Source organism: Capra hircus, chromosome 10 (genome assembly GCF_001704415.2).
Source record: "Capra hircus breed San Clemente chromosome 10, ASM170441v1, whole genome shotgun sequence".
Classification (NCBI taxonomy): domain Eukaryota; kingdom Metazoa; phylum Chordata; class Mammalia; order Artiodactyla; family Bovidae; genus Capra; species Capra hircus.
Window position 1 is genome coordinate 59,158,054 of NC_030817.1, and position 25,528 is coordinate 59,183,581.

Consider the following 25,528-nt stretch of genomic DNA (forward strand, 5'->3'; position numbering starts at 1 on the left):
TTTTGTGCCAGGAATATATAGGTGTGATATTTACATAATTAAAAGTGGCAGAGGAGGAGGCTAGCCCTATGTTCACCCCCAGAAGGTTAAGGCCAGGTCTGGAAGAAGCAGGCAGGACTACAGTGGAGCAGTCTCAGCTCCTGGGAAAGGTTCAAGATGAAGGGACACCAATTCCTCCATCTGCACCTGCCATAGGAACAGGCCTTCAAAGGCTTCAGAGAGCTGCACTCACCCTAAGGAGGAAGTTGTCCAATGGGAGGGGTGGGAGGAGAGAAATTTTATCCTATAAAGATCATTTCAGGTTTGCCTTTGTGGCCAAGCACATCTGTAAAACTAATTTCAAGGTCCCTTTTCCTCACCAAAATTATTCCCACTTTTCTCAACATTGCCAAAAATTTCCTTAACTACAAAGTCTTTCATTTGACAACCAGAAATAAAAGATTTAAAATGGAAATCTTTAGTTTAGATAAAATTTTAATGTGAATGAATTTCAATGAAAGGATAATGGGGTGTTTGTCCAATCACTCTTAAGGATCAGACTGGTGTCTGATCCTTCCTGGCTTTCAGAGGAGAAAGGAGAAGTTGTGGCATCAGGGGATAGGCTAGGGGGACAAGGAAGCTGCACAACACAGAGAGGCAGACTTTACCAGATTTAGCCGTAACTGTCTTCTGCTGGGTGGGGACAGTGACAAGGTGGGGCACTGAGGAATCGCAACAGGATACTTTCAGTGGCGTTTGAAAACTAGCCCGCTTAGCATCGTGTATCACAGGCTGGGGAGAGAGGGGTTGATTAAGCTATCAAATTCTCACTCTGCAGAGGGTTCTCATCGCAGTCTTGAACAATCAGCATCCTTATTCAACGCCACATACCCATTCCCTCTTCAGTTCTATGCTGAGGACACCACCTCACTCCAACAGAACTTGCTGGTCCAGCAGTAAGTCCCTGTGTTCAGAAGGAAATGTGGCTTAGGGGGCTCAGGAATGAAATTCACTTTGTTAATTACATACTGCCTCGCCCATGGCTCAGCAGGTAAAGAATCCTGCATGAGTTCGATCCCTAGGTCAGGACAGTCCCCTGGAGGAGGATAATGGCAACCCACTCCAGTATTCTTGGCTGAAAATTCCCTTGGACAGAGGAGCCTGAGGGTCACAAAGAATCAGACAAGACTGAGTGACTAATGAGATTGATAATAATTTTTTCTTACAAATCAGAATTAACCATTATGATTTGTATAAATGCTATTAGGAAATATGTTTATAAAACCTTATTTGAAACACATAATGTCATGTGAAGTATTGAAATAAAAATTAAAAACCTGAGAATGTTTCTTTATATTTCTAATATATATAATAAGTAATATATTTAAGTTGTTTTTAATTGATAAAATGATTTTACTAAGAAGGGGAAATCACGGTAAAAGAGAAAAGTGTATTCTTAGACAAAAGCAGCACCTAATTTTAACAGAGAAATAGATAATAAGCAATTAAATTCATATCATACTTAAGAACAGCTCTGGAAATCTCTTCTTTTCAGGGAACTAATAGTTTCTGGGAAAAAGAGGAAAGACATTTGGGGGTGAACACTTGTCATTTGCTGTGAGGTGCTCTCAAATCTGTTCCCTCTACCTCAGATGAAAACATCATTGAAATTCACAGGAGGGCCAGGCTGTGCAGCCCACACTTGGCGGGTACAGAATGGAGCAAACTGCAGCTCTGAATAGGTTTTTCCGTGCACGTTGCTCTGTCTGTGTGATGCCAGTGGCAGATTCAGCAGTCACCTCACATAACCCATCCTTGCTCGCACAAGCTTTTAACAAGCTTTTCTTTGGAAATGATTGCACAGTTATTTAGTCGTTTATAAAATCAACCAATTCCCATAGTGAGATTTATTTCTGTGGGAGTCAAATCTTAGATTCTAACTAACAGAGCAAAAATCTGTTGTCATGGAAACCATTCCCATTTCACTAGGCTGGAGCTTCAATTCACTTGCTGGAGATGGATTGACAAAGATGCCGAGGGAAAGGGTGAAAAGAAATCAGACATGGCTTAGATCTATTTTTCTGAACAGTATCGATGATCACTATTGATTTTACTTTGGATGGAAAATTGACCTATACTGGATCCTAACAAACCTTTCAGTACTGGGGGGAAACAACCAAAGTATGTTTTAGAAGCTATTTAAGATAACCCAAAGAGTTTCTTTCTTGCCAATGACGAGGATCATTTATTAGAACAGTAAGATTGTGTTTTAGTTTGTTCCAGAATAATTGAAGCCATGGTAGTTATGTTAAGGATAATTCAATTTCTTTGTATTTAAGCTTTATAAGTTAAATGTTAAGAATGTCAGAAAAGTAATATGTGGGTTTGTCATCAAAATGAAAGGATCGTGTGCATCTCAAATTCATAGTCAAACCAAGCATGTCTGTTCACAAGTTCTTATTCCTACAAACTTATAGCATCGTAAGTTGACCAGAAAGAACATGTGTATTTCAAGCCTTACGGTATTTGTGCCTTCCTAAAAGGACAGAACATTTCTGAGGGTTGGTGGAGATACCAGCAGAGGTGGTGAAAGCCGTTCCATTTTTCGCTCCATAGCCCCAGTCATCCCTGCTCCCTCTAAGAAATTACCACTTTTCAGATTAGGCACACATTTCCTCTTAAAGGACCTTCAACCAGACACATTTTTTATTTTTTATTGAAGTACAGTTGTGTTAATTTGTGCTGTACAGCAAAGTGATTCAGTTATACATATATAGGTATTCCTTTTTACAGTCTTTTCCATTATGATTTATCAGAGGAACTATCAGAATTTAGCTCCCTGTGCTATACAGTAGGACCTTACTATCTATCAAACCAGATACATCTTTTAAATTAAACTGGCATCATTGTGAGTGGATATACACACCAGAGTTAGTGGATGCCATGTGGCTAGATTTCAGGTGCTGCTGGGTATCTGAAACAGAAGAGAAATGACAACGTGGTCAGAGGCAAGGCTGAGAGATGACAGTCTTCATCCAAGGCAGCAACAGCTCCCAATACCAAGTATTACAGAAAATTGAGTGAAATATTTTTAGTAGTCAGTTATAAGATTCTTGAGGATTTGATAGGTATCTATTTAAATTCAGAGATTCAGTTGAAAAACAAATAAGGTCATCTGAAAAAACACTAAATTGTTTTTAGGAAAAAAAAAAGTTATCCCACATCATGGGGTCTTAGAAAACAGATTAATTATATACAAGATTTATCCTTGGGGGAAAAAATTCATTTAAAAATAAAAAGCATAAAATTTCTCCAGTAAAATATACAAACCTTAAATTTATAGCTCAATGAATTTTTTATATTTATATTTTATATTTATAAATTTTACATCTATTAATACATATGTGTGTGTGTATATATATATATATATATATATATATATAATACCCAGATCAAGATATAGAACATAATCTTCCCTCAGAGAATTTCACAAAACACTTTTCCAATCTTCCTACCTACCAAGGTCACTATTTTCCTGACTTCCATCATCATAGATTAGTTCTTTATGTTTTTGAATTTTGCATAAATGACAATATGTATCTTTTTGTCTCACTTCTTTTAATCAACATAATGTTTTAAGACTCATTTATGTTTCATGTATATCATTAGCTTGAATGTATTCATTGCTAAGCAGTGTTCTATTGTATGAATATACAGAATTTATTTATCCATGTTACTGTTGATAGACATTTGGGCAGTTTCCAACTTGAGGCTGTTATAAATAAAGCTGCTATGAACATTTTTATCTAAGTCTTTGTAGACATATGCTGTCATGTCGGGTATCTTATAACTTTCCTAGAAAGCACCAGTTTCCCAGGTGGTTTTGCCGTGTAATTTTCAATAGCGCGTGTGAGACTCTCATCCTCACCAGCACCTAGTTTTGCCAGTCCAGTGGATGTGCAGTGGTCTCTCCTTGTGCGCCCTTTTCTCTAAAGAAGCTTGTTAAAGAAGCTGTGTTAATATCTGCCTCAATGTTGTCATGGGGTCCTATGGTCAGAATAAAAATTCAGATGTCATGATTAATATTTCCCAACCTCCCAATGACCCCATTGGGAAATGTAGATTTTCCAAAATAAGTAAAAGTTCAGGTGCGCTGAGACTTCAGGGTACTTATAAACTGATGATCATAACAGGTTGAAGGAGAAAGATACACCTGATTCTTCCATAGTCACAACACTCTCATTGACTGTAGCCCAGAAGATCCTCTACTTTTTAGGACTTGTGTGATTAGGCTGGTTCAGCAAGATAATCTAGGATGATCTCTTAGAATCAAGGTCCAAAACCTTAATCCCATCTGCCAAGTTCTTTTCGCCATGTGAGGTAAGATAACCCAGGTTTCAAGGATTTGGGTATGGACATTCAAGGAGCCATTATTCTGCCTACAACATCAAGAAATAGAATTGATATCCACAAATTGAACCAGCTCACCTGGAATCTGGTGGCTGAGCCCTGCTCTCAGTGACACTACGAGGCACAGGTACTCCACTGGAGTGAACATTCCCCAATGCTGCTCATTGGTATAGATGTCACAGGGTGGCTTTTATTCCTCCCAAAGGGTCACAAAGGCTGAAGAGCAGATGGGAATGCCACCAGTTGTATTTGTTTACCAGTAACGTTCAAAGCAAACTTGTGACTTCAACCTCATTTATAGGCTTGCTTAGCTTAGCTATTCTTTGATGCTGTAAAAAATATATATATATTTAAAAAGAGATAGAGACCGCTGCATCCTGCCATGCAACTTGTAATACTAGGGAAAAAAGACACTGAAATCATTGAATGTTCAGAACATAAGAACAGCTGCCCAAGCCATCCTTATATAAGCACTTACGTGCAAAAAAAGCCTTTTCTTTCCTTTATGGTCTGGCCACCACTGTGACTTACCTTTGAAAGTGTATTAGAGATGGAAAAGATTCTATTCTGGGTCTAGGAGGTCAAGATAGGGAAAGGGGAAAAAATGTTGCAGGTTTTCCAGGTTCCATCTAAAAATAATATTTCTAGTAGGAACCTTGTTATAACCAGCATTAGGGTTTCCTACCTCTTCCAAATAATCATATTTTTAAATGTAATGTACTTTTATAAACTATTTATCCTCAATATCTATATAATTTATAAATTCTGTTTCAATTATCAGTTTCATCCAAGGGTTTTTAGAATGGCATTTCTTAATTTCTGAGAGATACATTAAGCTAAGCATTTGGGGGACTGTAGTAGGAAAGGTGAATCAAAGTTATTAGTAAATTTCTATTTAGTGATGGACAAATGTAGGTTGACATGTGATGACAAGATGGGAAGGTAACATGGAAAAGCACAGCAAACCATCCAAATTAATTCTTGAGTGGGATTAAGATATTAAAAGAAATGTGATAAAGCCACAAATTTTTTAAAAAGGAAAAATAGATTATAACAAATAGAAATATAAATAATATTGGTGGAATATAGCCAACTATATCAATTAATACAATAAGTGTAAATAGCTCAAATTTCCCAATGACAGTGAAAAAAAATCAGATTGAGTTAAAAACAAATATAGTTTTGAAATAAGAGGAGCAAAGTTGTATGAGAGAGAGGAGGGTATAAATATAGCAATATCAGATGAAATGGAATTCAAGATCAAAAGAACTAAGTGAAACATAAAAGGATAAGCTCCAATGTTAAAAGGTATAAATATGATATAACAAACAACAGAGCCACAAATACAGAAAGCAAAACTAAAGGAGAATGGGATCAAAGACAATCTTTGTGGGAAATTTGATTACTTGTTTGTTTTAGAATATTGTAAGTCAGTTCAGTTCAGTTCAGTCGCTCAGTCGTGTCCGACTCTTTGCGACCCCATGAATCGCAGCACGCCAGGCCTCCATTACCAACTCCCGGAGTTCACTCAGATTCACGTCCATCGAGTCAGTGATGCCATCCAGCCATCTCATCCTCTGTCGTTCCCTTCTCCTCCTGCCCCCAACCCCTCCCAGCATTAGGGTCTTTTCCACTGAGTCAACTCTTCGCATGAGGTGGCCAAAGTACTGGAGTTTCAGCTTTAGCATCATTCCTTCCAAAGAAATCTCAGGGCTGATCTCCTTCAGGATGGGCTGGTTGGATCTCCTTGCAGTCCAAGGAGACAAATAACAAAAATTTAGGATATCTGAATAATGCAATTAACAAGTTAAATTGTGTTTACAAATATGTTACAAAATTTTATATTACATATCATTTTTGTATTATATATATTCTCTCCCACAAAAAGAAAGTATATTCTTCTCTTACGCTCATTGCATGTTTACCAGAAGCTATCATGTACTTGTATCTGTCCACAAAATAATAATTATACATGTAAAACAGTAGAGATCTTATGAATCAGACATTCTGACCATAATCTACTCAAGTTATTAATAACAATCTATGATTTCACTTCCTGTTCACTGGCCCACCCGAATTTTCCAGATCACTGTCCAGTTTTGGATCTCTAAGGCTTTCTAGGTAAGCAAATACGTGCAGTGAGGCCAGCCTTGTCTAGTCATCAGCAGTGGAAAAAAACTAGTTTATGTAATACACACTTAGGTAGCACCCCATAGGTTAGGACCTCTACTAAGGGCTTCACAAATAATACTGGTGGGAACTTGTCCCTTAAGTAGGAAAATATCAATAAGAAGCTTTTGAAGAAAAAAAAAACTCACCCATCCATCCTGGTAATTTTAAAATGCAGGTTAAAAAATTTAGATTCCATTCTTTGCCTACCAGATCACAAAGGTAAATACAAATGATAATATTTGGAGTGAGATATATAGGCAAGAATATCTACCTATATATCACCTTCAGCAGGAGTGTAAGTTAGATGATCACATAAAGGGACATTCTGATAACATGATTTTTAAAACTCTCTAGGAAAGTTTGCAGATCAAGCAGTTTCACTTTTGGAAATGGGGATAATCAAGAAGGTATTCACAATATTCCTGTATGAATTTCATTCAGCTCTTTGCAACAAGATGGAAACAAACTAAATATGCTAAAATAGGAGGTTCTCTAAATAGTGATGTGCCTACACCCTGGTTTATCCTACAGTTTATCAGTGAATAGCACAGATTCTGGCTGTGGGCTTCCTAGGTTTGAATCCCTGCTCTGCTTCTTAGCAAATTTATGATGTTGGACAATTAACCTCCCTTGCCTTCATTCTCTCGCCTATAAAAAATATGGATAATATTGTATCTACTTTTGCTGGGCTGTTTTGTGAAAAAAGATGAGTTAAGATGTATAAAGCTTTGCCTGCCATGTAGTAAATGTTACCAGAGTGTTTTTTAGTGATTAGTGTTATTTAGCTATTAGTCAGATATGCAGTAGAGTACTTAGTCAGATGGAAAAATATTTATATCATATTAAGTGAAAAGGACAGATTTCAAGACATCAGTGAGTATATAACCTGATGTCCATTTTGTTGATATACACTGTATGCTGCTGCTGCTACTGCTGCTAAGTCGCTTCAGTCGTGTCCGACTCTGTGCGACCCCATAGACGGCAGCCCACCAGGCTCTCCCGTCCCTGGGATTCTCCAGGAAAGAACACAGGAGTGGGTTGCCATTTCCTTCTCCAATGCATGAAAGTGAAAAGTGAAAGTGAAGTCGCTCAGTTGTGTCCAACTCTTAGCAACCCCATGGACTGCAGCCTACCAGGCTCCTCCATCCATGGGATTCTCCAGGCAAGAGTATTGGAGTGGGGTGCCATTGCCTTCTCCAATATACTGTATGGAGACATACATATTTAATTATAAGGGTATACAAAATTTTAAAAAATAAACACCAAGGGTTCATTATCAAGGCTATTAATAAGTAGTGTGTCTCTGGTGAGACTGAAATTTTTCTTTTCTTCTTCTAAGTCTCTTAATTTTCTGATTTTTCTTTCTTTCTTATTTTTGTGAAATGAACATGTTCTGCCTTTAAAATAAGGTGGGAAAAGTTATTTCTTAAAACAAATGAAAGTCTTACTCTTGCCAAGAAACTTGAAAGAATAAGTCATTCCTCTTTTGAGCACCTAACAATTCAGTCTCTGAAAAGCACAAAGCATTTCTATATGAAAAATAGTTTAGTGCTTTTTTTTTTTACCTTTTCATATATATTTCTAAGACTATGTTTTAAACTGCTTAGTGAAAAGTCCTAATTATAGAACTGAGAGTTTCTATCTGGAACATTTAAATACTATTAAGAACTGAAAACTTACAGATCTCAATCTGTTTTGCTTCAGCTGTTCCCTGGTAGTATCAGACAAAGCAGAATGCTGTAACACCATTTGGAAGAACACAGCAGAACAGTGTGAATGTGAAGACAGCTGGGGGATCCATACAGCTTTCTAGAAAAGGACTCAGAGTCTGCTATTTGGGGCCCTTGAATTTACCTAGGAGAAAAGACAACACACGCACAAAGGAGATCTGTCCTATAAGCCATCTCCAGGATGTAAAATCCAATATTTGCACAAAAACTTAGCCCAAGGAAGGCATATTTTTGATCCTCGGGTGTAAATACCTAGTAACTGCCTGACAACACGCCTGTGGTGGGTTAGAATATCCATAGAAAGGCTTGCTCAGCCTTGAGCAGAGTGGTGTTGACCTTCCAGCCTGTGTGCCTGCCACTTTATTAAAGTTTCAAGCCTTCAGTCACAGCAGTTGCTGCATGAATTCTTTCATGGCTTCCAGCACTCTAAGCAAAAACCATAGAGATGTAGCAATTCAATTTCCACCAAGAAACTATGAACGTTGGGGTGAGGCAACAGTTTTTTTGCTCTGCTCTGAGGCAAAAAATGGCTCCTCTATTTCATTGCTGAAAAAAACCTGCCATGTTGATTTGCATCTCCATTTTGAGAGTTTTCTGTCTAAGATGGAGAAATATTTGAAGTTTGGTGGATACAGTCCGTGTAGATTATCTCTGAAATTCAAACTCTGGCCAGAACTGGCTGAGTCTTGGTAGGAAAGCAGACGCTTTTCATTTTCCCTCATAAGTGGAGAGGCTACATTTATGTTGTTAGTCATTAGAGTATTCTAGTCTTCCTCTGCTTCATTAGAAAGCCTATGGGAGAGAACTTTTAAATGTGATATTATTAAGATCAGAATGGTGGTGTTTGCAATGCAGTGACAGTTCCTTGAGGGAGGGATTTGTCTCCTTTATCATAATTTTCCTGGCATGAGTCACTGTGACTGGTCCATGCTAAAAATGGGAGGTTGATTAAATTAAAATCATGAATGGAAAATTATAATTGCTATCTGTATTAGTTAGTTTTGCTGCAGTAACAAACAAGTCCCCGAATCTCAGTGGCTTGTAAACCAAAGGTTGATTTCTTGCTCATATTATATCCTGGGAAGTAGTCTCAAGTTCCATTCTACATGTCTTCTTTCTAAGCCCCCCAGCCACCATGTGGGATATGCCCTGTGGCATTCCGACCTGGCTCATAACAGCCCCAGCTCTAAAGAGTCGATGATACACATCTCTCCCCAGCTCTGTTCAGTGATGCCATGTTGGTGACCTAAAATCAACTATGTATATGAACCGTGGGAATTGGCAGACACTACAAATCAAACTTCATTTGTTGTTTTTGTTTTATGAGGGCCAGTTTATCAATGCACGCCTGGATCTGTGTGACAAAGAGGAAGAGGGAAAAAGCTAGCAGAAAATCACAAGGCCTCTTCAGGTTTAAAGTAAATCACATGGCCAAGGGTGACAATAGGGCAGGGACACAGGCAGGACACATGCTCCACCTACAGGAGGTCCCCCAAGTCCTATGGCAAGGAACAAACAACTGTGAATGCTACAATATACCCCGCTGTCTGGATAACTGTAATTGACCACACCCCAAACTGGGACATGTGACATGACTAAATATTTTAATGACTTATGTATGTGTGTTTTAACACAATTCTCATTGTAAAACTTACTGCTTATTAAATGATTACAATATGCCAGGTGTTGTATAGAACTTTATATAGTACATAAGTCTCACCAGTCTCCCCCATCCTATGATACAGATACTGCTATTAACCACATATTGAAGATGAAGAAACTGAAGGCTAGAAAATTGTTTATTAGATGGAATGCCCTGGACACAGATTCGGAGAGTTGAATAGGGATGGTTAGTTGCCCAGTGGTCTCCATAGATCCATCTACAAGGAAGTGAGATGACCAGAACTGAGCAGAGGGAGGAGTTGACCTGCAGGGGCCTCCACCAATTCTTGCAGGGAGTTCTGGAGCTGGGATGACCTTTAGGGATTGTTCTCAAATCAAGGCAAGAGGGTCCCAGCCAGTCTCCAATCATGGGGTTCTGGCTCTTCCATATGTGAGTGGCAAAACCTTAACTCAGGAGTATCCAGACCTCTGAGCCTCTGCAAACTGGCAGGGGAGTGACTGGAGTTGAATAGGACATCTGTTAAAAGTGCTCATCAAAGTCCCTGGTATTTAAGAAATGACCAATATGTTGACAACATTTGAGTTTCTTGTTTTTACTTTTTAATTATATAATATCAATAATATAGTAAGACTCAAAAATCAGTATTCTTCAAGAAAAATTGTTATTTTCTGGGAGGGAGTACTTTCCTTCAGAAGAGTATTCCATTGATCCTCATTTCTGTGTTTTGTGTTGACCTTGGTACCCAGGAAGCAGGAGGCTAGGCCACAGTCTGCAGCAGGGTGCACTATGTCAGAGCTGCCCAGGAAGGAGTAAGGTTGTTTTGGGGGCCACCAAGCTGCCTTTGCCTGTTTGCCACCTCACCTATTTTGTATGATTCTTGATTGACTCTTTGTGACCCATCTTGGGCTTGTAGTTTCAGATCCTAGACAGCTAGGGAGTATCCTTTCATTTGTTCTAATTTGTCTCCATCCAGTATTCATAGTATTAATAAACTGAGGGGGGAAATGACAGATGAATAATGTTCACGGCAGGAAAAGGAATGAAGACATGGTTTCCTGTCTGGGAAAGCTTGGCAGCTGGGCGCATGCACTGAATTCATTAGCTGGTTCCTGAGCCTAAGTGATTGTGGTTCTGAGACATGCTCCACAGGGCTCCCAGGTTGTGCTCAGATCTCTCTTAGCATATACTCCTTTGGGAGGCTGGGCGAGCCAGTCAGAGGAGGAGTTGGAGGGGGAAAGCAGGAGAGAAGGAGAAAAGGGGTGGAGTTCTTTGTCTCTCTCCTCCAAGCTCGGAACAACTTGCCATTTTCTGGGCGATCTTGGCTGTTCCAAGCATGCTCAGAGCTCTGGACTGGAGATCTGTCTGTCAGTGCTTCTTTGGCTACATCATTTTCACACTCCCATTCACTTTCTAATCATGATACCTTTTCAGTAAATGAGAAAACAAATATCCAAGACATCAGAATGTTATTGCGTAGGCATTACAGACAGCTTCTGATGGCTACATATACAGCTGAAAACACACACTAAATATTTGCATCTTCTCTGTTCTGGTATAAATTTACAGGGCTGCTCTGTGGTCCTGAGTACAGAACATCTCTGGTAGCATATAGCAGGAATTCAAATGCTCCTGGTAAACAAAATAAATAAATAATAATGTTCTTTCACATCAGATGTGGCTTATAAATATGATCAGAAGACTGTCCTATAAAAGCAACACACATTTAAATCCATAGAAGAAGAGCATTTTCTGGTGATAAATAGTTTCCAGGATTTTCCATTGTCTGCTGCTCCATTTCTACAAGGTGGCAAAGCTTAAGAGAAAGGTTTCTAGATATTTATCTTATAATGCATTTGTTTATCAAATACCAGAACAATCATTAGCCAGGAAGAAGGCCTAAATATAGACACAAAGGGAGGAAATCTGCAAATAAATTGAGTTTTGCCGCTTACATACTGCTTTGCTATATAAAATCCAGGGAGTAGGTGAGGCCAACACTCTTTGTCTCAGTTCAGTCCACTTCAGTCGCTCAGTCTTGTCCGACTCTCTGCGACCCCATGAATCACAGCACGCCAGGCCTCCCTGTCCATCACCAACTCCCAGAGTTCACTCAAACTCATGTCCATTGAGTCGGTAATGCCATCCAGCCATCTCATCTTCTGTTATCCCCCTCTCCTCCTGCCCCTAATCCTACCCAGCGTCAGAGTCTTTTCCAATGAGTCAACTCTTCGCATGAGGTTGCCAAAGTACTCGAGTTTCAGCTTTAGCATCAGTCCTACCAATGAACACCAGGACTGATCTCCTTTAGAATGGACTGGTTGGATTTCCTAGCAGACCAAGGGACTCTCAACAGTCCTCTCCAACAACACAGTTCAAAAGCATCAATTCTTTGGCACTCAGCTTTCTTCTGGCAACCCACTCCAGTACTCTTGCCTGGAAAATCCCATGGATGGAGGAGCCTGGTAGGCTGCGGTCCATGGGGTGGCTAAGAGTAGGACACGACTTAGTGACTTCACTTTCACTTTTCACTTTCATGCATTGGAGAAGGAAATGGCAACCCATTCCTGTGTTCTTGCCTGGAGAATCCCAGGGACAGGGGAGCCTTTGGGCTGCCGTCTATGGGGTCGCACACAGTCGGACACAACTGAAGCGACTTAGCAGCAGCAGCAACAGAAGCTTTCTTCACAGTCCAACACTCACATCCATACATGACCACTGGAAAAACCATAGCCTTGACTAGGTGGACCTTTGTTGGCAAAGTAGTATCTCTGCTTTTTAATATGCCATCTAGGTTGGTCATAACTTTCCTTCCAAGGAGTAAGCTTCTTTTAATTTCATGGCTGCAATCACCATCTGCAGTGATTTTGGAACCCCAAAAAATAAAGTCTGACACTGTTTCCACTGTTTCCCCATCTATTTCCCATGAAGTGATGGGACCAGATGCCATGATCTTAGTTTTCTGAATGCTGAGCTTTAAGCCAACTTTTTCACTCTCCTCTTTCACTTTCATCAAGAGGCTTTTTAGTTCCTCTTCACTTTCTGCCATAAGGGTGGTGTTATCTGCATATCTGAGGTTATTGATATTTCTCCCGGCAATCTTGATTCCAGCTTGTTTCAGCTTCTTCCAGCCCAGCGTTTCTCATGATGTACTCTGCATAGAAGTTAAATAAGCAGGGTGACAATATACACCCTTGACGTACTCCTTTTCCTATTTGGAACCAGTCTGTTGTTCCATGTCCAGTTCTAACTGTTGCTTCCTGACCTGCATATAGGTTTCTCAAGAGGCAGGTCAGGTGGTCTGGTATTCCCATCACTTTCAGAATTTTCCACAGTTTATTGTGATCCACACAGTCAAAGGCTTTGGCATAGTCAATAAAGCAGAAATAGATGTTTTTCTGGAACTCCCTTGCTTTTTCCATGATCCATCAGATGTTGGCAATTTGATCTCTGGTTCCTCTGCCTTTTCTAAAACCAGCTTGAACTTCTGGAAGTTCACGGTTCACGTATTTCTGAAGCCTGGCTTGGAGAATTTTTAGCATTACTTTACTAGCATGTGAGATGAGTGCAATTGTGAGGCAGTTTGAGCATTCTTTGGCATTGCCTTTCTTTGGAACTGGAATGAAAACTGACCTTTTCCAGCCCAGTGGCCACTGCTGAGTTTTCCAAATTAGCTGGCATATTGAGTGCAGCACTTTCACAGCATCATCTTTCAGAATTTGAGATAGCTCAACTGGAATTCCATCACCTCCACTAGCTTTGTTCATAGTGATGCTTTCTAAGGCCCACTTGACTTCACATTCCAGGATGTCTGGCTCTAGATGAGTGATCACACCATCGTGATTATCTGGGTCATGAAGATCTTTTTTGTACAGTTCTTCTGTGTATTCTTGCCACCTCTTCTTAATATCTTCTGCTTCTGTTAGGTCCATACCATTTCTGTCCTTTATCGAGCCCATCTTTGCATGAAATGTTCCCATGGTATCTCTAATTTTCTTGAAGAGATCTCTAGTCTTTCCCATTCTATTGTTTTCCTCTATTTCTTTGCATTGATTGCTGAAGAAGGCTTTCGTATCTCTCCTTGCTAATCTTTGGAACTCTGCATTCAGATGCTTATATCTTTCCTTTTCTCCTTTGCTTTTCACTTCTCTTCTTTTCACAGCTATTTGTAAGGCCTCCCCAGACAGCCATTTTGCTTTTTTGCATTTCTTTTCCATGGCGATGGTCTTGATCCCTGTCTCCTGTACAGTGTCATGAACCTCTGTCCATAGTTCATCACTCTGTCTATCAGATCTAGTCCCTTAAATCTATTTCTAACTTCCACTGTATAATCGTAAGGGATTTGGTTTAGGTCAAACCTGAATGGTCTAGTGGTTTTCCCTACTTTCTTCAATTTAAGTCTGAATTTGGCAATAAGGAGTTCATGATCTGAGCCACAGTCAGCTCCCAGTCTTGTTTTTGTCGACTCTATAGAGCTTCTCCATCTTTGGCTGCAAAGAATATAATCAATCTGATTTCGGTGTTGACCATCTGGTGATGTCCATGTTTAGAGTCTTCTCTTGTGTTGTTGGAAGAGGGTGTTTGCTATGACCAGTGTGTTCTCTTGGCAAAACTCTGTTAGCCTTTACCCTGCTTCATTCTGTATTCCAAGGCCAAATTTGCCTGTTACTCTAGGTGTTTCTTGACTTGCTACTTTTGCATTCCAGTCCCCTATAATGAAAAGGACATCTTTTTTGGGTGTTAGTTCTAAAAGGTCTTGTAGGTCTTCTTAGAACTGTTCAACTTCAGCTTCTTCAGTGTTACTGGTTGGGGCATAGGCTTGGATTACCGTGATATTGAATGGTTTGCCTTGGAAATGAACAGAGATCATTCTGTCGTTTTTGACTCTTTGTCTACTATAGTATAATTTTGTACTATAGTATAATTTTTTTCTACGTATATACCAGCACCTGATCAACAATTCTTATTGGGCATCGGGTCTGACTTATATTATACAGATGCCTTGAATTACAAGACTGGACTCTAAGAAACCAGGTGGCTCTAGCTTTGTGTAGTTGAATGAATTTGACCCTCTACTCAAACCTCCAAATGTGATAACTAAGGCATAGGTTGCAATAAAGGGGGAAGAACACTGTGATAGCCCAGCAAACTCTGACTCATTCAGCAAAAGAGGGAATATGAATTCTAAAGTCACAATAACATAATGTCTCCTTTAGAATATGATTGTCATTCTATTGCCCTCTGTTCCAAATGAGACTCTCTTCATCTCTTGGGCTCCTGAAAAAGTTCTTGAGAAGAAATTTTTTACCCCGAGTTATAGTGTAGCTGGGGCTTCCCTGGTAGCTCTACTGGTAAAAAGTCCATCTGCAGTACAGGAGATCCCAGTTCGATTCCTGGGCCAGGAAAATCCCCTGGAGAAGCGATAGCCACTCCAGTATTCATGGGCTTCCCTGCTGGCTCAGATGATAAAAGAATCAGCTTGCAGTGCAGGAGACCTGGGTTCAATCCCTGGGTTGTAAGATCCCCTGGAGGAGGGCATGGCAACCCAGTCCAATATTCTTGCTTGGAGAATCCGCATGGACAGAGGAGTCTGGCAGGCTACAGTCCATGGAGTTGCAAAGAGTCAGACACGACTAAGCACAGCACAGCTCATAGTGCAGCTGGGACCTAGTATTCAATTACTGAGTAGCCCTTTCAGCAACTGTAAGCTCACTTTGTTCCTTTTCTTCCTAGTCTGTCTTGGTTTAGACTCCTGGAGTCTAAGTACCTCAATCAAAGTACAAGCAATGAGGGTATCCTCCAACAGGTCCTGTTCCAGGAATCTGCCCTGCAAATCCCACCCTAGTCAGTCCACAGAGGGTTATGGGCAGGAAGGAACAGATGAATAAGAGTTAATAACAGCCAACATTTATTAAGCATGCACCATGTGCCAGCAGGGTTCTTGGCTTATATACAACACCTCATGCAATGCCCACAGCACCAAAAACCATAGTATTCTTATTTATGGATGAGGTAGAGCTATATGTGAGATATGAACAGCCAGTCACTGGCACCATTTATGAGTTTGGAGTGGTTTCCCTTACCATGATTCTTTGTTAGCAGGAGCCGTCACATTGATGAATGTACTCAGCCCTCACAATAATCTAACCGCTAAACATTATTTTTCCCACTTTTTCCATTGGAGTAACTCTGACAGAGGTCACTTTCTCAAGGTCATGCTTAGGGAAGGACAGTATCTGAGCCCTTCTGAAGCCTGTGCTCTCCCACCCCACGGTGGCATGCAGCATGCACATTTTTAAGGAGATTCAGTGACTGACTTCCTATTTAGTCATGCACATATGAGCAAAAAACCACCATACGACCAAGAAATACAATTTTAAGATTCTACCCTTTTACTAAAAAGATGAGTGGATAATTCATCATGTTAGCAAGGAGGAGAAAAGACATTCATTTTCAAAGAAGGTGATGTGGGGAAAGGAGTTTGTAATTTCCAGGAGGGGTGTTGCCGCAGCTGCTAGGGGAGGAATTTTGTATCAAGTACAGCGGTAATGACTGCAAGTAATGGTGAGCTCCTGTATAAGGACTAAATATAGGAGGTAACTTGTCCCCCACATAACAAGAGGCCTGGTGGCAGGAGACTTCAGGTATTGGTTAAGATGCTAAAAGATGCCGATGGAACCTGGCACTGTCTCCTTTCACCATCCTCCCTTCCCATGTTGATCTTCGCTTCTTGAGAGTCCCAAAGCATCTGCCATAAAGTTGGGAGCAAAAGGGAAGAGGCCGCACCAGCCACACTGGTCCCATGTTAGCAGAAAAGCAGAAGCTTTCTCAGCCCTCCAGCCTCCAGCCAGCTTCCACTTAGATCTCATCAAGCAGCTGTGGGACCCCTGTGCAGTGTGGAAAGGAAGAAGTACGCCTTGCTTTAGGAGGCTAGTGTGGAGAGGAGGTGGGGTGGGCTGTGCTGGGAGAAGGACATGTGCTTGGGAGAAGGTTGATGAGAAGGAGCCTCATCCTGCCCTTTGTATTCGCCATTACATATAAGTGACCCCGGGCATCACAGGTGCTCTCACCCTTCCTTCTCTCATCCTGTTAACTCTTCATTCTTTCCGCTTTCACCCCAGTAGCACTTTGGGCTAAATAGTGTTGATAAGTATCAGATCACCTGCATCACTATTTTTTTATTTAAAGTTAAATAAACCATTATTGAATTAATTAAGTAATTAATAAGATGAGAGACTTCTAGGCAGATATCTGGTAAGGGCCTTTGACTACAACAGCCAGAAGTTTTCACTGCCTCAGAGGAAACACTCCTCAGGGGCCTCTGGAAGGAGTCGGGATGCTGTTATTACCAGAATCTTCAGGTTACAGGTGTTGACCCAGTGGCCCGGCTGAGACAAGAGGAATCCGAAGGGGTGAGGGCTCTTGGATGAAAACCACTCTGTGTGGCTGCCTTCTGCGATGAGCACTCTATGGTTTCCTTCTTTGTCTCTGCAGAGCCAGCTCTCCCAGGCGCTGAACGGGCTGTCAGACAGGGCCAAGGAAGCCAAGGAGTTCCTGGTGCAGCTGCGCAACATGGTCCAGCAGATCCAGGTATTGGTAGCAACCAAGGCAGAAAGCAAAGCCCACGTGCTAAGATGTTAACTGTGTACCTGGGGTTGGGAGTGGAGTGTTTCCTTGTCTTATCTTTTATTTTTATGTTTCCTAGGAAATTTCCTACATATTTTTTTTCTGCTCTTTCTGTTCTAATACATGCAAACACACATACAGACCAACTTCAAATATACCCCTTCTCAAGAAGGTTACTTTTCCCCAGCAAGCCAAGGACATAACCCTGGTTTCCACACTGAGCTCCTAATTCTTTGCTGCCATGCATTCAGAAAGACGTCTATTTCTTTGTGAATTCAGTCATTATTGTTGAGTTTTCTAAATCTATATGTTCCCAAAGCACCTTGCAAAAATTATATCTTATCTAATAGTAACAAATAGGTCACATTTTCTCTTTTTTATGTCTTTCTTTCCTTCCTTCCTATCCCATAATAATGCTTCTCCTCTACCTAGATACTTAAATGTTTTTCAACCATGATCCCATGGTAACTATAATTTCAGATTGCTTTATGTGGACACAGTAACCAACAAATCACTTGGCATTTGAGAGCCTGTGAACTCCCTACCAGAGCTGAAGGGGAGAAACCATTAAATTGCATGAAATGCTAAAATAATGACCTTCTGCACTGTTTAATGTTCTTACGTTTTCAGGTTTGCCTCACAGAAATAACCTGAGCACTGGCCTCCAGTAGCTTGACTTTCTGAGTTAATATCTAACCGATGTCAAGGCAGAAATGGCTTTTTAAATGTAAGCCAGCCTTCTAGAGCCCCTCACACTGATTTTTTTTGACCTGTGTTGACATGCAAGCCAACAGTTGTATATTTCCTTCTGCTTTCCAAAACAACAAAGTTTATCAATTGGTCCCTTCTTTGCTCCTGCTGGCATAAAGTGTGCAGCCCCAGGCTCACCCCTGCACGTCACTTCGTTAGAGCAGAGCTTTCTTTTACTCTATCAGAGCCTTTACTGAAAAAGCTTCCCCCTCCCTACCAATAATAACCTGCTTGGTTACAGAGCTCTGCAGTGATGATTTCCAGGGGTCTTCTGTGAGAACTCGAAAGCAAATTACTATGAAAGCCAAAACTTAGTATTTGTAGAAGTGATTGCTCAAGCAGTTGTAAATGCATGCCTTATACAAAGAAGACCTTGCATTTGAAACAGTGACCTAATGCCTAACTACTAATCCTTATATTAGGAGACACAGTTCTGAATGACTGAGAATTAATTGAAATTTGATAGGCTAAGCTGTTCCTTCATTTCTAACCCCCCAAATTTTATAGCTTACTCAGTTGAGTACTATTTTTTCAGTGCTGTTACTGTACATGTAACAAGTATTTAGCTCTCATTGGCTGTAAACTATAATTGTTTTCCAGATTATGGTTTGAGAATCATAGCTACATATAAAACTTATTGAAAGGATTACCTCTAATGAATGCTTATAATTTAATGAGAGAATTGCTTTTAAAAATGTCTATAGCATGGCTCAGTGGATAAAGAACCTGCCTACAGTAAAGGAGACACAGAAGATCGGGTTCGATCCCTGGGTCCAGAAGATCCCCTGGAGGAGGGAAATGGAAACCCACTCCAGTATTCTTGCCTGAAAAATCCCATGAACAGAGGAGTCTGGCAGGCTTTGGTCCAAAGGGTCGCTCTGTTGGACACGACTGAGCGACTGCACACGCACGTAAAAAAAAAAAAAATTTAGATCCAACATTCAATTTAAACATCATGGAAAGTTATGATTCATTTAGAGCGTGGTTACTGTTCTCCCACAAGCTGACTTTCACAGCAGGCTGATATCAGCCTGTTTCATATACCAGTGATTCTTCACTGCCTACCTGCACTTATTACCTGCTTTTTTTAATGAAAGGAGCAAGTGTTTTGCCCATGACTATTCGTCTAAACTTCTATTGTCTTTGTATTATTGTTTAATATTGAAGACCATTGCCATCTGCTTTCTTCTTTCTGCCTGTAAATTCAGTGATTCTTTCGCTCTCATGCCTCAACAATACCCAACTCCCTCCGACAACCAGCCTTTCTGAATGACACCTTCCACCCTGCACAGCTGGCCATATACCAGCTCTCAAAACAATTCATGTTCAACTCTACAAACTAAAACTTTATTTTACTTGATGTAATTCAAATTGCAGAGATGATTTCCTCTTGATAAAAACAAATGTATTAAGTAACATTTACCTCTTTGAATCTAAAGTGAAACGCTACCACTGCAGAATAAAATTTATTTTGTTATTTATAAAATACATGTGTGCACTGTGGGCAGGGCTCCTCTTCCTTCCCTTCAGCAGGGCCTTCCCCCCACAAATGGACTGGGGCTCTGCTGTCTCTGGCAGCCCAAGGCACCCAGTCACTTTGCTGCTGAACACTGTGCTCTCTCACGTAGGAGAACAGCGTGGAGTTCGAGGCCTGCCTGGTGGCGCAGTGTGATGCCCTCATTGACGCCCTCAACAGGAGGAAAGCCCAGCTGCTTGCCCGTGTCAACAAGGAGCATGAGCATAAGCTAAAGGTGAGCGCTGCACCCTGTGGGGGGCGGGAGGCCAGGCTTCTGGGGTATGACGGACAGCTGAATGCCCACAGCCTTGGGTGGCCAATGAGGAGCAGGCATACCCTTCACTCGGTGCTCACTCCTTCTTTCCATCACTGATACTCACTGAGTGACTTTTCTAGGCCAGAAATTGCCCTGGGTACATACATAATAAATAAATCAAAATCCCTGCTCTCATGGGGCTTATATTCTACCAGAAAGAATAAACAGAAGGCAAGATAAGTGAGCAAAATATCCGGTATGTTCATAAAACATGCTAAGAAAAAATAAGGAGAAATGGATAGAGAATACTAGGGATGGGAGTTGAAATTTTAAACAGAATGATGATGCAGAGGCAAATGTATTTTTGAATTGGGAAATGGAATCTGTACTTGTCAGAAAACGAACAAGATTTGTCTTCACTTCTGAAGCAAACTGTGTAACTGAACAGCTGTACAGACTTTGGTCATCACACAGTGAATCAGTTGATCACAGGTCTGGGGTCCTATTGGCAGGAGGACTGGTCCTCCTGGAGACATCTGCTTCCCCATCTATTGCCCCCTTGGAGCAGGGCAACAACACATGAGAGCAGGCTGGATAGACATAGATGGGCACCACCCAGCAGAAGGAAGCAAGAAGTAGCCAGCAGGAGCACATGCATGCCCAGCAAGCTTCAGGGTGGCTGCCAGCAGGTGGTGGGTGGGTAGTGTGCCGTGTTGGCCTGTGGTTGGGGTAGAGGCAGAAGTGAGGTCTGACCTTAGGTTCTCTGCTGGGGTCAGGCAACCAGCGTCAGGGAGCTTCAATACTGTACAGCTGAGAGTGGACACAGCCTTGGAGGGGCTGGTGGCTGGTGAGCAGCCCAGGAAGTAGCAGATATCCCCAGCAGGCTTGGAACAGGCTTTAGTCCCTGGAGAAAAAGAGGAGGTCCCATTTCTAAAAGTGTGGGATTCCAGTAGGAGGACCAAGGGAGAGTTTCAAAATGAAAAACTAAGAGAACAGACATTACAAGATTTGGGGCTAAAACTTGGTGACCAGGCTAGTGCCCAGTTCATGTTTACTAGAAATAAGGCAAGAAACCAGTTGCTATCTGGGGCATGAGACCTCATCAAGACGTGCAGCAAATGGCAATGCTAAGTCCTGAGCAGTGGAGTCCCCAGTCCTTAATCTGTGCCCACCATGCTCCAAGACTCAGGATCCAGAGAACTCCCCTGTGAAGATGGGAAGCCAGGCAGCATGAAACGAGAAGTATTTCCCCAAGGAAGCTTAACAGTTCTATCCAAAGGCAAGGGAAACCCCAACACTAGTTTCCTTCTTTAGGTTCCCTCCTCTGCTGCTCCTCACCCGCAGTTCCCCAGGACACATCTGGATCCACATACAGGCTTCTTCCCTTCCCCAAAGCCAGGGCAGTGTCGCTGGAATAGATACCTTTCTCCACTGCCTTTGTGACTTACCTACCTGTCATTCTGAATTTGCATGTGTCATGGAGGCAGACAGGAGGCTGAGCTGTGACTGTGGGGTCCAAGCCAGGATGGACTCATGAGAGCTGGGCCCTACAGTGAATTTGGCCAGCCTGACCTCGCTGGTGCTGTACGGGGCCATGTTGGCAAGCCTGACCTCGCTGGTGCTGTATGGGGCCATGTTGGCCGGCCTGACCTCGCTGGTGCTGTATCGGGGCCATGTCCCTTTGAATGTTCCTGATGTGACGAAACAGAGCAGTTGCATCATGAAGAGGCTTAGCAGATTCTTTGTTAAGAAAAATTGCATGTCTTGAAGTTGGAATCTGAACCAGAAGTTAGGAAAGAAAAGTACCCAGCAAGTGAACATTGAGAGAGCCTTAGTTCGTGGGCTTGAACAGTGAACCAAGACTAGGGATCTTACTGCTCCTTCCAGGGAGGCAGTCGCTGTTTCCTGATGATGAATCTAACTGGAAGACCCTCTCAGGTTTGTCTTAGAATGAACACAAGCCCCCAAGGGTCATCACACCAACCCCAGCCCCATGAAGGCTTCACGCTGAACTTCAGGTAATGGAGGGAGCACTGGGCTTTCCTCAGGAGCCTCCCCGCCCCTTTCAGTGACCTGTGTGGTACTTGTCTCATAAAGTACTGAATGAGGCCAAGTTTTACTTGAATGATTTTCTCTAGCTTGTCAGTTTCCAGGCTCCTGTCCCTTAGTGTCTATGATCAAGTTATTTTCTTTTGAATTCTATAAAGGACCATGGGATTGTGTTTCATGGTAACATACATAGTCATTCCTAAAATGTGAGAGAGATAAGTAAGGCAGTGTTAAAGATACTTCAGAAAAAAACCTTTTCTGAAGGCTGTGCTATGTGGATGTTAACCTTGTACATTTAGCTGTGACAACCTGGGAGATGGATTTAAAGCCATAAGCCTGTTCATCTAAGATAGTCAGATGAGGCTTGAATGAAAAATTCTTCTGAAGTAACCATTTTTTATCTGAATTAAAATCTAGAAGTACTGTGGTCTGTGATTCTGTAGTTAACCAGGTAGCAACACAGAATGAGGATCCTTGGTGACCAAGCCCTGGCTTTCGTAGCAGTAAGAGCTAACATTTGGGGATACTTGCTTTGCAGAAGCACTATACAAGTTGTGTTATAGGGACCAACTCCTCTGTTCCTCTGGGAGGTCATTATTACTGCTATTGAGGAAACCATGGCACCATGCTATTGAGAACTGGTCCTGGGACCCAGAATTCCTGTCCTGTTAACCTGGCTTCAGAGTCCAGATTCTGGACTGTGGCACCCTACAGCTGGTAGTACAGTGTAGAGAGAAGGCATGTGGGGACATGCCTAATCCTGTTCCCAGTTAGCCAGCACCTACCTAATGCACACACGCTAGGAGCCAAGTGCTGGGCTCAGGGGCAGGGGAAGAACGACACGAAGGTGACTCAGAATTAGGGGCGTCCAGTCCTGTGGATGGGAGAAGACAATGGCACCCCACTCCAGTACTCTTGCCTGGAAAATCCCATGGACGGAGGAGCCTGGTGGGCTGCAGTCCATGGGGTCGCTAAGAGGAAGACATGACTGAGCGACTTCACTTTCACTTTTCACTTTCATGCATTGGAGAAGGACATGGCAACCCACTCCAGCGTTCTTGCCTGGGGAATCCCAGGGACGGGGGAGCCTGGTGGCTGCCGTCTATGGGGTCGCACAGTCAGACACAACTCAAGCGACTTAGCAGCAGCATCACCAACAGTCCTGTGGATATCAGTCACACCCACAAATGGCTCCAGCACAGAGAGCGAGTTTCCAAGAGAAGGCTGTGCATGTCATTAGAGCTGTGAGAAGGGCGAAGTTACTTCCAGCTGAAGGGGTCACAGAGAGCATCATGGAAAAGCAGGCACTGGAGGAGCCCAGACTTTGGGAGACATGTGTTGATGGTGGTGTGCATTCTCACCTGCAGGAAGTGGCCAGGCTATGAGGGAAGAAGAGGTTGGCAGCACTATGCACCCTAGTCTTGCTCTATGCAGTTAGTCATAGGGACTGACAGATGCTTTCTGTTTCCATCACCTGCTCTGACATTACTAAAAAGATGATCACTACAGCCCTTCATATTCGCACCCTTCAGAAACCCAGAACCTTTATTGTTATAGTGGAACTTAAGATGTCATTTGTACCACAGAGAGTATCTAAAGTAAACTCACAGCTGTCTATGGGTAATGAGCTGGACAGCTGGGATTTTCCCTCTGATAGTGGACCAGCCGTTTTAATGTGTAGCCATAAAGTTTTAACTTTTTCCTCAAAGGGCATCTCTTTTGTGAAGCACGGCAGATGCTTCCCTGACATCTTTAAAGAGAACACGGTTAACAGTTTGTGTTAAGTCATAGGGTGACTATAGTGGTGACTCCTGGTTTTCTCTATGGGAGAGACGTAAGGGCAGTGATCTGGACAGATGCGGGGAGCCAGGACTGAAGAAACATCGTTTATCCGAATCAAAAAGTGCAGAGGGGCATGAAAGCCACCAGCCTAGGCTATGCTGTGATGCAGGTGGAGATGATTCAGGGACAGCTGTAACACATTGCAGGGACCCCATGGCCGGTGTCAGTCCATCGGTGCTGGTGGCCTGCATGGTCAGGGACCTCTGAGCAGAGGCAGCTGCCTGTCCTCATTCCACCCTGCCTAGGGTGGAGTTCCCTGCCCTAGATCCCAAAGGGCGACAGAAACCATAGACAGGTGGCTGGTTGTCTCCCACGGCAGCAAAGCTGTTCTGTCTTCTGCCTTCTGTGATTTGTTTCTCTGCTGTTTGCAGCTGATTGTATCTGTCACTGCTTCTAAAAACAGGCAGTGCAGCCGTCACCGTGACTGCTGATGCCAGCCTCCACGTCTCCCTCCCTCTGCTTTTCTCCTCCTGCCTCTTTCTTGTCACTTCGGTTGCTACTCAGATTTGTGAGAAAAGACTGGCCTTTCATAGACATCACTTGCCAGGCACAGTGCTTCTTTCTGTCTTTGTTGGCTAGCCCATCACTCACAGTCCGGAGGGGATAATCTTATGGTCTTCCGCTTCCCTTTGGCAGAGTTCTCTGGGGGCCTGCTTTTTGCTGACAAAGAGGAGAGTTGTGTGTGTGTTTTTCTGGCAACTTTCTCTTCTTGAGCCATCCAAAAGGCTAGGGGAGCTGGAAAGCCATGTGCATAAAGACAGTCTTTATAATCCACTCAGGCTCCTCTCTGAAAGAACCGATTGCTTGAGCAGATGGAGCAGTTCTGGTTCTGAGGCAAGATGGAGCCGAGTGGTGAGGAGCCCAGATTCTGGGTCATAAGAGAACAGGGTGTGAGCACTGTATCACTTACTGGGTCTCTAACCGTGGACACGTCTACAGCTCCATTTCCTTCACCTGTGTGGAAAATAGGACTAGACGTGGTCAGCACCACCTAGGGCGTTGTAAAGCCCTTAGAGCACAGTACTCAAAATGTGAGCTTTATTGTTGTTATTGCTGGGTATCTTTCCCAGAAAAGACCCCGATGATGGGAAAGACTGAGGGCAGGAGGAGAAAGGGGCAACAGAGGATGAGATGGTTGTATGGCAACATCGGCTCAATGGAGATAAGTTTGAACAAATTCCGGGAGATAGTGAAGGACAGGGAAGCCTGATGTGCTGCAGTCCATGGGGTCACAAAGCACTGGACACAGCTTGGAAACTGAACAGCAGTCACCGCAAGACTGGAAATATAGCTCACTCAGAACACGGAGGAAGCAAGTGCTCCTGGTATTTTCCATAATACCAGAGTTCCGACTGCAGAATTAACCTAGTGTGATTAATTATCTCCGAACCTAGGAATGGTGGCTTGGGTATAATTCATTACCACACAAAATAGTACACTAAGCTTGGTGGGCTATTTTTAAAAGCTAAAAACAAGACTTTGAGGCATATACAGATGTGACCTTATATTAGGAACACTGTCTAAATTACAGTAATACTATTCTGTGGTTTGAAAAAACACTGGGAGCCAAATACCTA

At 42.3% G+C, this 25,528-nt stretch overlaps 1 protein-coding gene across 7 annotated transcripts in view; it reads left to right on the forward strand.

Annotated features, from left to right (window-relative positions):
• The window catches only part of TRIM9 (tripartite motif containing 9), a 120,897-nt gene that overhangs the window by 49,159 nt on the left and 46,210 nt on the right, over nt 1-25,528 (forward strand). For all 7 annotated transcript variants that reach the window (XM_018054352.1, XM_018054353.1, XM_013967067.2 and 4 more), the window contains exons 2-3: nt 17,407-17,502; nt 19,917-20,039. In XM_018054352.1, the coding sequence (XP_017909841.1) occupies nt 17,407-17,502; nt 19,917-20,039 (219 nt within the window). The remainder of the gene's footprint in view (nt 1-17,406; nt 17,503-19,916; nt 20,040-25,528) is intronic.